This window comes from Ascaphus truei, chromosome 4, assembly GCF_040206685.1.
Source record: "Ascaphus truei isolate aAscTru1 chromosome 4, aAscTru1.hap1, whole genome shotgun sequence".
Taxonomy (NCBI): domain Eukaryota; kingdom Metazoa; phylum Chordata; class Amphibia; order Anura; family Ascaphidae; genus Ascaphus; species Ascaphus truei.
Genome location: NC_134486.1, coordinates 378677573 through 378692851, shown reverse-complemented (window position 1 = coordinate 378692851; position 15279 = coordinate 378677573). Strand labels below are relative to the sequence as shown.

General features: G+C 42.3%; 1 protein-coding gene across 2 annotated transcripts in view; it reads left to right on the top strand.

The window, feature by feature from the left end:
• The window catches only part of HS1BP3 (HCLS1 binding protein 3), a 143201-nt gene that overhangs the window by 12415 nt on the left and 115507 nt on the right, over positions 1-15279 (top strand). For both annotated transcript variants that reach the window (XM_075598444.1, XM_075598445.1), the window contains exon 2: positions 2523-2688. In XM_075598444.1, coding sequence (XP_075454559.1) covers positions 2523-2688 — 166 coding nt within the window. The remainder of the gene's footprint in view (positions 1-2522; positions 2689-15279) is intronic.

Here is a 15279-nt window from a genome sequence, read left to right as displayed (position 1 = left end):
GATAGGAGGTCAGTGGGGTGTCAGGCAGCTGGCAGAAGCTAGGGATGGGCTAGGTAGGCAGAAAGTCCCTTGCTATGACGGGCCAGGAGTGACCCCCCTGACAGATTCCCCCGGGTCCCCAAAGGAAGGGCTGTGGGTAGATAGGCAGCCAGGGAGGAGAGTCAGGAGTATGGCGGAGCAGCTACAGGGTGTCACAGAGCCAGGGCAGGTAGGGTCCCTACAGAATAGTGACATAGCCCTTTCCCAGACTTGGTTGACAGGAAAGCGACGGTCTGTGCTGGATAGCTGGTCTCCTGCAGATGCAGAGACATGCCAGTCTCTGGGCAGTGTGCAGCCTGGACTGCACCGGGGCCCCTTCACCACGGACTTGGTTCCCAAGGCACTGGGTGGGGGGCAGAGGGAGGCAAAGGAGAATGCCCGGCAGCCAAGGTGGAGCCCTGCTCCCCAAGATCTGGACTTTACAATCCACTGTGTACTGGTCAATGCTGGAGGACAATTTTGCCAGGCCAATCCCTCAGGACGTATTGAGTGCGTCAAGAGCGCCAGTGGTATCCCAGGGCCATGGGGAGGCCGCTGGGGTACCAGGGGCCCTTGAGCAGGGGAGGTGTGGCGGTAGGGAGGGTTTGGCCCGGGGTTAACGGGGTTACCCCCCAAGGGCCCCCCTCTAACGTCGCCAGGGAGACAAGGGGTTAACTGGGCTGAGGCCCAGAAATGTGATTTTACCCTTGTTATAACCTGTAAATGTATTCTTCCCTGTTCCATTGTAATGTCTGGGTTAATCAGTACCTGCATAACACACACACTGGGTCATCAGGGGTTAATTGTGTAAGCCCAGTGGGCTAGTTAATGCGTTATCTGTGTATTCCCTTTGCCTCATCGGCCTGCAACTGCCTATGTCAGAGTGTAAGTGATGTCTGGAACATGAGGGGAAAGGGGGGGAATATTTTAACCTGTCTTGCCTGCCAGCCAGGTATTCTGAGCCTTGGGGTACAGCCTCCGGGTCACCCCCCAAGTACACACATATTAAAAATATAACTTTGTCATAAGAGGGACATATATTTTTGATAAAGTGACTTTTTGCAGTTTTTGAAATACACAGGCAGAATGCTAATGGTGTGCTAATGTACCGGCAGAATGCCTGTCTTTGTAATGCGTAAGGAACCAAATGGTGCCTCATATGAGTATTCACGTGAGTATTCACTGGAAGTGTATATCAACAGAGAGGTGTGATACATCGCCCTGATCAATAGGTAACTGACCTAATTGGTTATGCGAAAAGCCAAAAGCCCACTTCAAAAGGTTTTATTGATGGGGCCAGGGGGGGGGGGGCTACCCCCAACAGGATATCAAAAGTGAGTAACTTTATTAAATATATGAATACTATGAGATGTCCTTGGCTGAACCGGCTAAGAATTACATAAGTGTATTGGCGGGGGGCAGCCGATCTTGGGAAGTCTAAACATTGAATATGTAACTGCTGCTAAATGCCAGATATTAATATCTCTATTAATGTTCATATTACAATGTAATGATGGGTCTCTCTACGAGCGTCAGGTGTCCCAGAATGCAGTAATATATCTCACCTGACTGTGTGTATTACAGAACGGAAGTTATGCAATGATTTGCAGTAAATATGAAATTTTGGTTGAAGTTCTCAGAAACTGCAGCCCCCCTGCTATGATAATGAGCAGGGAAGAGGATGCCTTTGTAAACGTGGTAACTCACATTTACACACCAAGGTTTCCTGCAGGAGTGAACATGACAAATGTCCACCCTGCTTCAAAGGGTTTATTGATGGGGGGCTACCCCAAGCTGGAAGTCCCAAAATGAGCTTCAAAAGCTTCCAAGGGACATTTGGTAGCCGTCTCGGCACCTAAGGTTACAGATAGAGGGAGAATGGTTTATAAACTGCTGTCCACCCATATATCCTTTGTCTTCATTTTTGGTCGCCATGCAATGTCTTGGGCCGATTGCTGGATGAAACTGCCAGTTCAGATGGGACTGTTTTCATTATTTTCATCTTTTACGTAAGTGTCTATATTTTGCCTGTTATTGTATAATCTGTTGTGTTCACCTTTATCAAGGAATAAATTCTATTTATCATATCTAAGTCTCGTCCCAGTTCAAACCCAGGTATATATATATATTTATATATTTAGTTTTTGGTGTACAATTACAGCCTGTCGCAAGCTCTCGTGACACTCCTCTGTTGGCGAACATACAGTATTGTGATCTGCTTGACGTACCACTGCATAGGTCAAACTATATGAATACTATTAATATCTGATGATTTGGTTTCTTCCGAGATAGCATGTGGACAATGAAATGAAATTTCAAAAAGTCCCTAGTTATTTGTGACTGTTGCAAACTGGGAAAACTGGAGTAGAAAATATGACTAATCTATGGGTTGCGATTGTATTGTGTCCTTTGAGTCATGAACATACTGCTTTCCTAGTAGCATTGTGAGTAATGCATTAAAAAAGCACTGCTAATAAAACATGTTTGTTGACTATTTTTTTTAGGCAACTTCAGAATGTCCACACTGGACTAGACATGTCCGTTCCAGAGTACCAGGAGATTCGTGGAAAGATGATGACTGGGCATGTAGAGTATCAAATAGTTGTTGTTACCAGACTGTCTGCTTTCAAATCTGCCCAACACAAACCTGAAGACGTGGTTCAGTTTGTTGTAAGTATCTTGCACAATTGTGATTTTGTCAGGAGCAGTCCAAAGACCACGTAATCATGGAGAACCCTGCCAATCTATTCCTAATAATATAATGTATAACAATCCAGAGGGACATTCTTTGCAAAATGAGTTGCTTTTTTTGATGGAATGTTGATACTGGGCCTAGTTGAGTGATTGAACTGGCTAATATGTGTTTCTGATAATGTTAAAGATGATGGGTGCATGCACTCTCACAGACGGTGCAAAATCAGGTTTATTCAAAGATCGACGTTTCAGTTCTTGCGAAAGGTCCAGGCTTTAGGACCGAAACATCGTCTTTGAATAAACCTGATTTTGCACCAAGTTCATGAGTACATGCACCCTCCGTCTTTGAACTATATGATCCGGAGATACTACACGTTTTACGAGCGCACCTATGTCGGTATATGAGTTTTTAGTGCTCCTTTCTGTGCATTTTTTGATTATGTTGACACATCCACATTTTTTCTTCTTCTCCTATTTATGTATATATTCTGTAACTTAATCTTAATGTTTTTCTATCGCTTTTCTCCTTATTTTATTTATGTAGCCCCCTTTCCCCGTGACTAAGGGAAACTACGCATGCTGCTGTTACCTGTGTGGCTTACAGGAGGCCTAGGCCCCCCACCCCCCAAGTACTCAGGTGGCCTGGTCACCTAACCACCCCAGTGTCCACAGAGCCTTGCCCACCAAAAGAGTGTGTGTGGAGTAGCGCTACCCACTGTGTATGGCTGTTGGTGCACTTTGGTACCTTCCTGGTCCTAGGCCAGACCAGGCCGACTTGCCTGATAGATCCACCGAACCGCAACGTGGTCCCACGCTGCGGTCTGCTGGATCCTCTCTCACGCTTGTCCACAGGCGTCCGCCTCTGGAAGGAGCTCCAGCTGGAGTGTGTCCTTTATAAATGCCTTTAGTTGCCTGGGGTCTGGTCCCAGACCGCAAGCCGCACACACTGCGTGGCGTCCGTCACAGATGTGCTAATACTGACACTAATGTGCTATGGGCAGCGTCCCTATCTGGGGCCTTCCCTACAGCACACAAGGTGCTCGGATTCTAGCTGGGATCTGAGGGGATATCTGGCCTAGTCCAGTGGTGCACTTCTCCTTACCTCACCCCTTGCTATCCTGCTCCCGACTGGCGTGGTCTCCATAGTGCGCCAAATGTATCCATCTCTCTAAAGGCTGCCGCAACTCTCTGCACTCTGCCCATGTGCGAGACGTCTAGCGCGCATGTGCAACTATCCAAGATGGCGGCACCCTGCAAATCGGGACCACCGCGGAGTTCCGGCGACCCGCTCGCCAATCTACCTCTACCGCAGCGTTCCCTACTCCTATCCGGGTCTGCCCGCAGCTCTGGTGGCACCCGGGCAGCTCTGCAGCCGTCTTCCCACACCACGGACTGGAATATAAGGGGACCGGGCTACATGTAAAGGCCTATAAAGCATAGTATCTATATTATGATTATTTAAGTTTCCATATATGCAGTGTAGAATGACGTAACTATTCCCTATGCTCCAGCGGGTACAAACAAACACTCTCACGTTCACCCGTTATCTTTTCCATTCTTCACTAATCTTCTCCTGAGAGGTTTTCAGAATGTCACTGGATCATCAGGGACCTTTCTTCCCACTCTGTTACTTAGTTTCTTTTAGGCAGCACAGTCTCCTCTCTCTGAAGCTGATTTAGCATCAAATGACCTTTTTATTAGTTCCTTACTGGTAGATTGGTGAAAACTAGAGGACCAGGGGATGGAATGGGATGTTTGGCCGTGTCCAAAATTCCACTGGCGTCCGGCCGCCAGGACACTTCACCGCAGGGCAGCTTGCCGCGGGACATTTCGCCGCGATGTCTGGTCCGCCACGCACCTGACCCAATCCAACAAGCCAGGTCTGCCGCTCTGACAACTGCATGTTTAAAATTCCCGCGCGGGACCACTACACTGCCTAGACATCTTTCAATGTCCCATGGGCTGTCGGGCACGGCAGAGCTGGCTTGTCGGGGTAGACGGTGGTCAGGCGCAGGAGTGGACATCGCAGCGACGTGTCTCGCGGTCGAATGTCCAGGCAGTGAAGTGTCACAGAACACCAGTGGCGTTTCGGTCGTGGCCAAACATCCTAGACCGCCGGGAGTATTGATAGCCTCAGCAGCCACTTGGTCAATCCTGGATGTCAACAGACTTTTTGTTATGGGGCAGGAGGAGAAAAGAAAAAAGTGGCTTCCAATTCAGGAAAGTTGTCTGTTATGTTTACATGCCCCTCTATTTCCTATGTGTAATCCTCATAATTGGTACACTGGCTCAGCACACACAATTTTTACTAAAACAGTCAAGTTTCAGCCAAATCCTTTTATTTTTTTATTTTCCAATATGTGCATCAATACAATCTACACACTGACAAGTGATTAACTACTGTAAGTTGCTGATCGATCACTCAAATTCGGATGGGGGATCACTAAATGCATCTTGGGTAATCTTCTGCTGTACTGACAGCCAAAGTTCTGTGAGGAAGATCATGTGACCATGTGATCATGTGACCAGGATTCAATTGGTTCACTGCTAGAGAGGGTAGGGCTAAAAAAAGTGATGCTGTTTCAGAAGGGGAAGGGGATGTGACTTTGTATATGGTTGCTATACGAACAAAAATGCCTGTTACATTAGAATACATTAAAAATGTCTTTGAAAAAAATGTTTTTTTTCTCAAATGCTACAAGTATTTTCTTATAGTACAGAACGGATTTATTTAAAAAAAAAAAAAAACACATGTATATATTGTATATGGATGTGGTATCTTTATAGAATGTTTTTGGGGGGGATCGCCTTTACCCAGAGATGCATTGTTTCAAGAAAGACAATCCAATGTATCTCGAAAGCTCGCACAAATGAAAGCATTTAGTTAGCCACAAAACGGTATCCACCCTGGTCTCTGCCTAAGGCTGGGAGTCATCAAACTCTGTTAAATTAGACTTAATATTGCACCTAATAAAAAAAACAATGTTATGACCCAAGTCATTAACATAGAGGTACAAATTTACTAGGTGCAATATCAAAATTGCCATAGCTATGCATTCATTACCTCCACCAATAAATTAGAGTTAATTACCACTAGTTATCCAATAGGGGAATATCATATGCTTCTCCCATAGGGTTATGTAATAGAGATATTACAAAGCCTATGGCAAAAAATAATTGAACCCCTTTGATGCCTGAGGCTATCAATGCATAGCACAGATAACAAAGGGGTGAATACCTTCCTAGTACTATGTTACCTACCCGTCTACCCAAGAGGCTAATAAGGCATTGCTTGGCATCCAAATGAGTAAAATGGGGGTATTTACTCAGTTTTTATCTTTGGCTCCGATTAATTTAACGCACAAGTTAAAATATGCTTTGTTTTATGCTGTAGCAAGTTGATGACTTGCTCGTTTCAATAACGTATATTTTGTTTCTGCTAATTTCCAGTAGCGCAGGTTGATGTCTCGAAGCCTAATCATTTTTCGAGGTCACTCCCAGTCCTGGCAACCCTCACTTTTTGTGCGTCTCACTGATTTTTATTATTAGTCATGTCATACAGTAGACCTCAACGGAGTCTCACTGCTACAAATCAGCAGTTTTCTATCAAAATGCCATGTTTTGGTCCAGGGCCTCAAAATCTCACTCGTGGTCATCTTTTCACTCTCCACAGTTGGAGTTGCAATTTTTATCTTCACGGTTGCCTGTGTTGTGATGCTAATGAAGCAAAAGACCAATTCAAGTGCCACACAGATACATTACAATTACATGCACATATCTGTATGTTGAAAACTCTTCACATCTCAAGCTATTATTTTTTTTTATTTCTATCAGGTTCAATTTATATGACCAGAAGTCAAATATAATAGAAGAAAGACTTTATAGAGTCTGACATGACTACAGAAAATGACATACACTGTAAATCCTGTATGAATAGATGCATTATTTATAGAAATAAATAGTGAACTTAAAAAGCTGAAACAGAATGGTCTGTATTGCAGATTTTTACATAAGGAAATGTATTGTTGAAATTCACTACAAGCCCATAATAATTTCAAGCCCGTTTTGCACAGCATTTATACTGTATTGTTATTTTTTAATTACAATGTATTAAACACTAATCCAAAAAGTGGGTGGGATCACACTGACACACTCTTTGAATTAAGATATTATTACAATTATTGACATTTTTCATTATTTATGTGGCGAGTAGAATGACAATAAATTGATTCCAGACCCTCCATCGCCGTTTTCGTTGTACTGAAACTTGTGAAGTTATGCCTGAGATTGGAACATATTAAATTAAGTTAATAGTATCTAAGTCTGGCAGACACACTACTGATATTTAATTCAGAGTTAGAATTGCCAGACAAAATAACTTGATATAGTTAAATAGGCCAGGAGTGTGCTTTCAAAAATGTGTACTCATAGCACTTTAGTAAAATTGTTCTGAAATGTGGCCATCATATATATATATATATTTTTTTATGACAATTCTCAGAGCTGGCAAACCAATATTGATATTTCTGCACTATAACTATGGCTGTGGTTTGTATTATGAGTAAGATCTCATGTGGAACATTTAGAAAGTGGTTCAGATTTCCTGGCTACCAATATCGAGGCTTTCCTGTTACAAATCTTGATTTGCCCAGATATTTTATAAAAAAAAAAAAAAACTTAATTTTTTTACAATTAACATTTCACAGTCAATCAATAGCTTGGAATAAGACGTAAATTGCCTTGTTTCCTACTGGAACCAGTCATAAAACATATATCTAATTCAATTGCTCAGCCTTAGTTTGGTTCCTACACTCCTATTTAATAAAGTTATATGTTGTGAGATTTTTATGATATACTGATATACTGTTTATTGCTGTTGGAGTTAAAAAGTAATACCATTACCCAGCTACCTTAGAAGTAGCACTGTTGATTCATATTTTAATTGGTGCACTCAGATTTCTGACACTTGCAGATGCAACTATCATGCTGTGGGACGCATACTAAAGGTGTGCACTTTAGGTGGTGGTTTGGTTCTAAAATAATTTGTGTTGTATTTTTTTAAATTATGCTCCTCTCCCCTTCCATCCTCTCCCCAAATTCAAACTTTGTGCCCATACATAATGTCCTTATTTCTTTTTTGATTGATTAACCCAGCAACACAGTACTCAGCATTCTGGTCTCGGCACATACAAAGAAACGTTTATTTTGAAGATAAATACTCACGTAAAGAAACAGTGCAAAATGGAGGTGACGTTTAAATGTCATAATATCCTCAAAGATAATGGCATAATATTCTGTATCTCAGTGGAATCCTTGTATTTGATTTTAGTATAATGATGTTGAAGCTTCTCTCCTTCATTTCGGTGTTAACCCTCACACATCCTCCTGGTGTAATACTCTGTCCTTCTACTAGCTACCCTGGTAGATATTTATCCCAATAATATCCCTTAGCCAGCTCTTGCTATGTCATTCTATTACCACATAAGGTCCTTTAGATTCAAACTGATGTCAAATCTTATAAGAAACTGCCCACGCCTCCATGCAGAGAATAACTTAATTTGGCATATCTTCTGGAAAGATCTCAGAACTCCTTATTAATCCAACCTAATGTCATAGCTTCTTCTGTTTGCATCAGCTCTAACCACAGGTGTCTATGTTCACTCAAATTTAAAACCACAGGGCAAGCTACAGATAACTCGACACAGCTGCACTCCCAGTATAACTAAATACTGTCCCAATATAACTGAAGTTATCCGAAGATACCAATTAAGCAACATTATAATATCATATACGATATAATATGAACTGAAGAGAATCATTGCAAATATACTGTATACTTTGCATTATGTCTTCATACCAAATTCATATAGATAACAATATAATATTATCACTGAAATGGATTTCTTACACTTAATAAAACACATATTATATATGTCTCTCACACCCTCACTTTACCCGCTGGTGAGTCTTACCGGCGGCAGGGTGATGCGGCGTCTCCCAGCTTTCTCCTGCGTCTCTCCCTCAAACTCCAGTGTCTCCCCCTACAACTCGTGTGAAAATGGCATACCATGAAAACGGGACACTACGTGACATCACATAGCATCCCGTTGTCATGGCAGCACGGCGTCATTTGACGCTGCGCAGCCATTTTCACGCGAGTTGCAGTGGGAGACACTGGAGTTTGAGGGAGAGACACAGGAGAATGCAGGGAGACGCCGCCCCACGCTGCCGGTAAGATTCAACAGCGGGCAAAATGCACTTGCCCCAGACGAGTGCATTTGTCGAGCCCTGAATATATATCTATATAATAATAATGGTTTGTTCTTGTATAGCACTGCTAGTTTTACTTAGCACTTTACAGAGACGGTGATTTGGGGCATTAACAAAAAAATAAACACATCTATGTAAAAAAATACATTAATAGCCCCATTTATTATCTTAGTGACTAGCTGCTAAGGTAATGAAGGAGTTAACCCTTCACACAAATAAGGCCTGTGACATAACATTTGACAGTTACACGGTACATCCACCAATCGTATTGCTGGATGTACTGTACTATGTGAACATCCATCAATTTTCTCTGAGAATGATCTCTCAAACTTGATGGAATCACATGGCACACGATTGGTTAATGTTTCATGTGAATCCTTCCCTTTTTTGGGTGCTGTGAGGTCACATTAAAGGGAAGGAATTAAATAGTACATGAATAGTTGGTTTGTATCCTTACGCGCTCGACTGTTGAAGGATAATGGAAAAGTCTAAACAAAATAATAATAATAATAGTTTGTTCTTGTATAGCGCTGCTACTGTAGGTGTACATAGCACATTACAGTGAAATTTTGCAGGCACAGGTCCCTGCCCTATAGAGCTTACAATCTATGCTTTTGGTGCCTTCCCCTGCTCCCCTGGGACATTGCTACTTTGTGACTGAGCCTGACGGAGGCGTCCAGCCTGGAGGTTGCAGCAGGGAGCTGATCCATCTTGCTTCCAGTGTGGTCCCGCAGTCACAGCAAAGCAGAGGTCCCTACCTGTTATCAGGTTTTTCTACAATGCGATTCTATCACGTTTGTTAGTGTGTGCATTCTTAAGGTTTCTTCAACCTAGTATATGTATTAAAACGACAATACACTATGGGGCATGCGCTTCTGCTTTTTGTTTTTTAGATCCCCTTGGAAATTGATTAACTCCACAGAAGCTGCTCAGATCCCAGAAATTATTTGGGCCATCTACCCTATATCCTTTCTTCAATTTGGACTTTGTTGTGTTGATCAATATCTCCTATTGGTTTAGGATTAACATTTGATATACATATTTTAACGCTTGATAATTCTCTATTTTACTGTATATGGAGAGATGGAGGGAGAGATAGATTTATCTCTTTTTAGCCCTTGCTGGAGGCAGGCCTCCACAATGATATTCAGTTACTGCGCTTGCAAGTCTCTCTCTTCTGCGTTGCTCCAAGAAATGTTATGATTTCACCCCGTCTTACTTTTCATCGTCATATCGGTCTTTTGATATCCCTTGGCATTCAGTCGAGTACCTTCCTGTCTGGTGTGTGACCTTATTTGGGGGAGAGGTAATCGTTCTACCGTGGGAGATCACCTTCAGTTACATATAGTTACATAGTAGATGAGGTTGAAAAAAGACGTAGCTCCATCAAGTTCAACCTATGCTAAATTTAGACAACAGATACTTTATCCTATATCTATACTTACTTATTGATCCAGAGGAAGGCAAACAAAAAACCCCATTAAGGGGAAAAATTAATTCCTTCCTGACTCCAAGAATTGGCAATCGGATTAATCCCTGGATCAACATCCTTCCCATGTATACTTATTTGGTATATCCCTGTATACCTTTCCCATCTAAAAAGATGTCCAACCTTTTTTTGAACAAATCTATTGTATCTGCCATCACAGTCTCCATGGGTAATGAATTCCACATGTTAACTGCCCTTACTGTAAAGAACCCTTTCCTTTCTTGCTGGTGAAATTTCCTTTCCTCCAACCTCAAGGGATGGCCCGAGTCCTTTGTACTGCCCGTGGGTGTGACGATAGCCTGCCGTAGCCGGTATAATGGGGTTTGGCCGCCATTGGAGTCTATGGGAATAATCCCGAACTTTCAAGGGGGTCCATACTCCGGCGGGTTGGTCCAAGAGGGTCAAGCATGGTTTTGCAGCGATGCCGGAGCAGTGGCTACAGATACCCCAACCCCTGATCCTCTGGGCCCTCCGGAACCGGAGCTATGGATTACCAAATTTCCGCTTTTGACACTTAGCCGTTTTCCTGAGCTGTTTCTGCCGCCGCCATTGGAACCTATGGCGCGGCCCGCTCTTCTCGGTTCGACCCTTATCGGGGGTCCAGGATACGGGGACCCGGTTGTGGTCGAGTGGGGGGAGGTCTAGGAACTAGGGACAGAAAGAATTTTATTCCTAGGGGCCCTAGAACTGTTTATTCCCACGCCACTTGTCGTTGAACTTGACTTGTAAGTGATCAAAGCTCTCCTATTGAAATTGTATCCGCTTTGAGGTTAAGCGGTTTGGACGGCAGCCAACTCATTCCTGGAAAGCTCTCTCGAGGATTTCTCCATTGAAGTCAATGAGCCCATTGACTTTCAATGGGAAACCGCCGCTCTTCCTCTCGGACGCCATCTGTTGGTCTTCTCAGGAACAGGACTCAACAGCAAGATTCGCCATTGAAAGACATGGAGTTCCAATGGCGGCCTATGGGAGCCTGCAAAATGGTGCCTGAAAAGGCGGGAAAGTTACACAAAGGGTTATAATCACTATACCACTATTAACCCTTGTGCTCCCGGATGGATCCCAGTGTGTGTGTGATGCAGACACTGATTAACTAGATGTTACAATAAAACGGGGAACAGGGGAATACACATTTACATGTCATAACAGGAGTTAAATCACAGTTCTGGGTCTCAGCCCAGTTAACCCCTTGTCTCCCTGGTGAGGTCAGGGGATGGCCAAATAGGGTGTAACCCCTTTAATCCCAGGCCACCCCCGTTCTCCCTCTACAGTGGGATGAATAGTTTTTTTAAATGCTCCTTGTATTGTCCCTGAATATATTTTTATATAGTTATCATATCCCCTCTTAGACGCCTCTTTTATAATGTAAATAAATCTAATTTAGCTAGCCTCTCCTCATAAGTTAGAATGTCCATCCCCTTTATTAATTTGGTGGCTCTTCGCTGCACTCTCTCTAGTTCCATAATGTTTTTTCTTCGGATTGGTGCCCAAAATTGTACTCCATATTCAAGGTGTGGTCTTACTAATGCTTTGTAAAGGGGCATAATTATGTTTACTTCCCTTCCATCCATTGCCCGTTTGATGCAAGATGAGATCTTGTTTGCCTTTGCAGCTACTGCATGACATTGGCCACTATTGCTAAGCCTGCTGTCTACAAGCACTCCTAAATCCTTCTCCATCAAGGATTCCCCCAATATATCTCCATTTAATTTGTAAGTTGCCTTTTTATTCTTGCATCCAAATGCATAATCTTACATTTATCTGTATTAAACCTCATTTGCCATTTACCTGCCCACGTTTCCAGTCTCTCCAAGTCCTTCTGAAGAGAAATTACATCCTGCTCTGATTCTATTACCTTACACAATTTAGTATCCTCAGCAAAGATGGAGACTTTGCTCTCGATCCCAACCTCAAGGTCATTAATAAACAAGTTAAAAAGCAGGGGTCCCAGTACCGATCCCTGAGGTACTCCACTCACGACTTTAGCCCAACCTGAAAAAGTTCCATTTATGACAACCCTCTGTTGTCTGTCCTTTAACCAGTTTTCAATCCAGGTGCATATATTATTACTGAGTCCAATTTTCTTTATTTTGTACACCAACCTCTTTTGTGAAACCGTATCAAAAGCCTTTGCAAAATCTAAGTAGACCACATCAACTGCATTACCCTGGTCTAAATTCCTACTTACCTTCTCAAAGAAACAAATAAGGTTAGTTTGGCAAGATCTATCCTTCATAAATCCATGCTGACTATTACTAATAATTTTGTTTTCCATTAGGTATTCCTGAATATTATCCCGTATTAAACCTTCAAGTAGTTTCCCTACTATTGAAGTCAGACTTACAGGTCTGTAATATCCCGGTTGTGATCTAGCTCCCTTTTTAAATATAGGCAGCACATCTGCTTTATGCCAATCTTGTGGTACTAAGCCTGTGGAAATGGAGTCCTTGAATATTAAATATAATGATTTTGCTATTACTGAGCTTAACTCCTTGAGAACTCTTGGATGTATGCCATCAGGGCCAGGTGCCTTATTTACTTAAATTTTTCCAAGTTGCTTATGAATTTCTTCCTCAGTTAACCAATTGTTCATTAATATGGAGGTTGTGGCTTCCTCCTGCGGCACTACTATTGAACTTGATTCTTCCCTGGTAAACACAGACGCAAAGAATGTGTTTAATACCTCAGATTTTTCCTTATCTCCAATAATCTGCCTACCTATCTCACACTGAAAGGGTCCTATATTTTCTTTTATCATTATTTTGTTATTAAGGTACTTAAAGAACTTTTTAGGGTTGACCTTACTTTCTATTGCAATCCTTTTTTCATTATCCATTTTTGCTAATTTGATTGCCCTTTTGTAATTTTTGTTACATTCCTTATAATTCTGATAAGATGTATCCGTCCCTTCTGTTACCTGGAACCTATAGAGGCGCTGCACTGCTAAAGAATATGTAGGGTATGAACCCTAGATGCTTAGTCCTGTGTCCCCACTACTATCGGCAGACCTCCTGTAAACAGCAGGTATCATGCAACACATACGTAGTAATGGCCAAATCTCCCATCGGGTGGGGGGGAAACACCGTTACAGTTGTCTGAAGCTTCTTAATTGTCTTTCAATTTAGAGTCCAAGGTTCAGATCCATACGTGAATACAGGCAGAATACACTGGTCAAAGACTTTTCTTTTGAGGGACAATAGAAGGTTCCCTTGTAAGGATATATTGTTTCATCTCGAATGTGCTCCACCCCCTCTTCATTCTGCTATTGATTTATTTATAAACGTTCCCATCTGTTGATACTTTCTGGACAATATAGAAATTTGTTTAAAATTGCTTTGGTCTTATTGAGATGCAGATAGAGGCCCAGCTTCTTCAGCCAGTTCTCTGATTTATTGCTAGAGGCCTTCTGGGCTGGTCAAAAATAACAATGTCACCTGCAAATAGTAGGTGACTCAAGTATTCACCGTTAATTCTGATTCCCTTTTCTTCACAATTTAATGTCCTGAACAATTCTTCAAGTGTTGCTGTAAAAAGCTTTGGTGACATGGTGTTTCCCTGTTGCACTCCCATTCTGATCTTTACATTGTATCTTCATTTAGTCTAATGGTTGAGGTGGCATTCTCGTAAACGTTTCTTATAATATCAATGTACACTGCTTCAACGCTTTGTCTTCTGAATACTTTCAATATTGCTGAGGTGTAGACAGAATCAAATTATGTTTTCGTAATCTACTTATCCTTAGCTGAATGGTAGATCATATTCATTACTTTGTGAAATCACTTCTTGTCCTACTTGCATGTGGTCCATTGTGTTGTACCCACTTGTTGTCTAGTCTGGACAAAGTCCAGCATCTGTTGCAGCCGATTAGTGCGTATCTTCGTAAACATCTTGTTTGTGATTGGAAGTAGATTAACAGGTCTGTTGTTCTTGAGGTCATCTTCTTTGTCTCCTTTCTTATGGATGAGGATAACTACTGTATGGCACGACTCCATTGTTCTAGTACAGGGGTCTCCAACCCTGTCCTCAAGAGCCGCACACAGACCAGCTTTTATGGATATCCCTTTTTCAGCCCAGGTGGCTCAATCAGTGGTCCAGTCAAGCACTGAGGCACTGATTGAGCCACCTGTGCGGAAATATGGATATCCATAAAAGCTGGCCTGTGTGTGGCTCTTGAGGACTGGTTTGGTGACCCCTGTTCTAGTACATACAAATACCACGTGGTGCATTTGCATGTCTCAGACAGGTCTGCAACCCTGTCTTTCCCCATTATTGCTTAGAAAACACGGCTTCCACTGCAGCCAGGAATTCTGGGTGTTGACATGCAAATGAGCAATGTGTCACTCTTTACTTCTTATCCATTTTAACATGGAACCCTATAAGCTTATGCCAGCCGTACTACACCGCTTTTTAGCACAGCTTGAGTTAAAGAAGTGCATAGCCAGTAAACCTACTCACAGACAGCTGTTTCGACCTTTTGGGTCTCATCAGTGCAAGGTTGTTTTCTGGCTATACAGCATATAAAGCTGCATATCATTACCCAGAATCCCGGCTGCAATGGAAGCACAGTTTGCTAAGTGAAAATGGGGAAAGACAGGGTTGCAGACCTGTCTGAAACATGCAAATGCACCACCAGTGGTATTTGTATCTTCATTGTTCTGGAATTTGCCTGCTTTTCAAGCAGCATGTAAATTGTTTTTGCAAGGATTTTCTCTTTTTCATCAGTCATTTGTTCTTCTTTTTTTTTTTTAAGAGCTTTCCACTATGATACTCAATAGTTCTTCAGAATTGTTTGTTGAAGTGTTCCCACC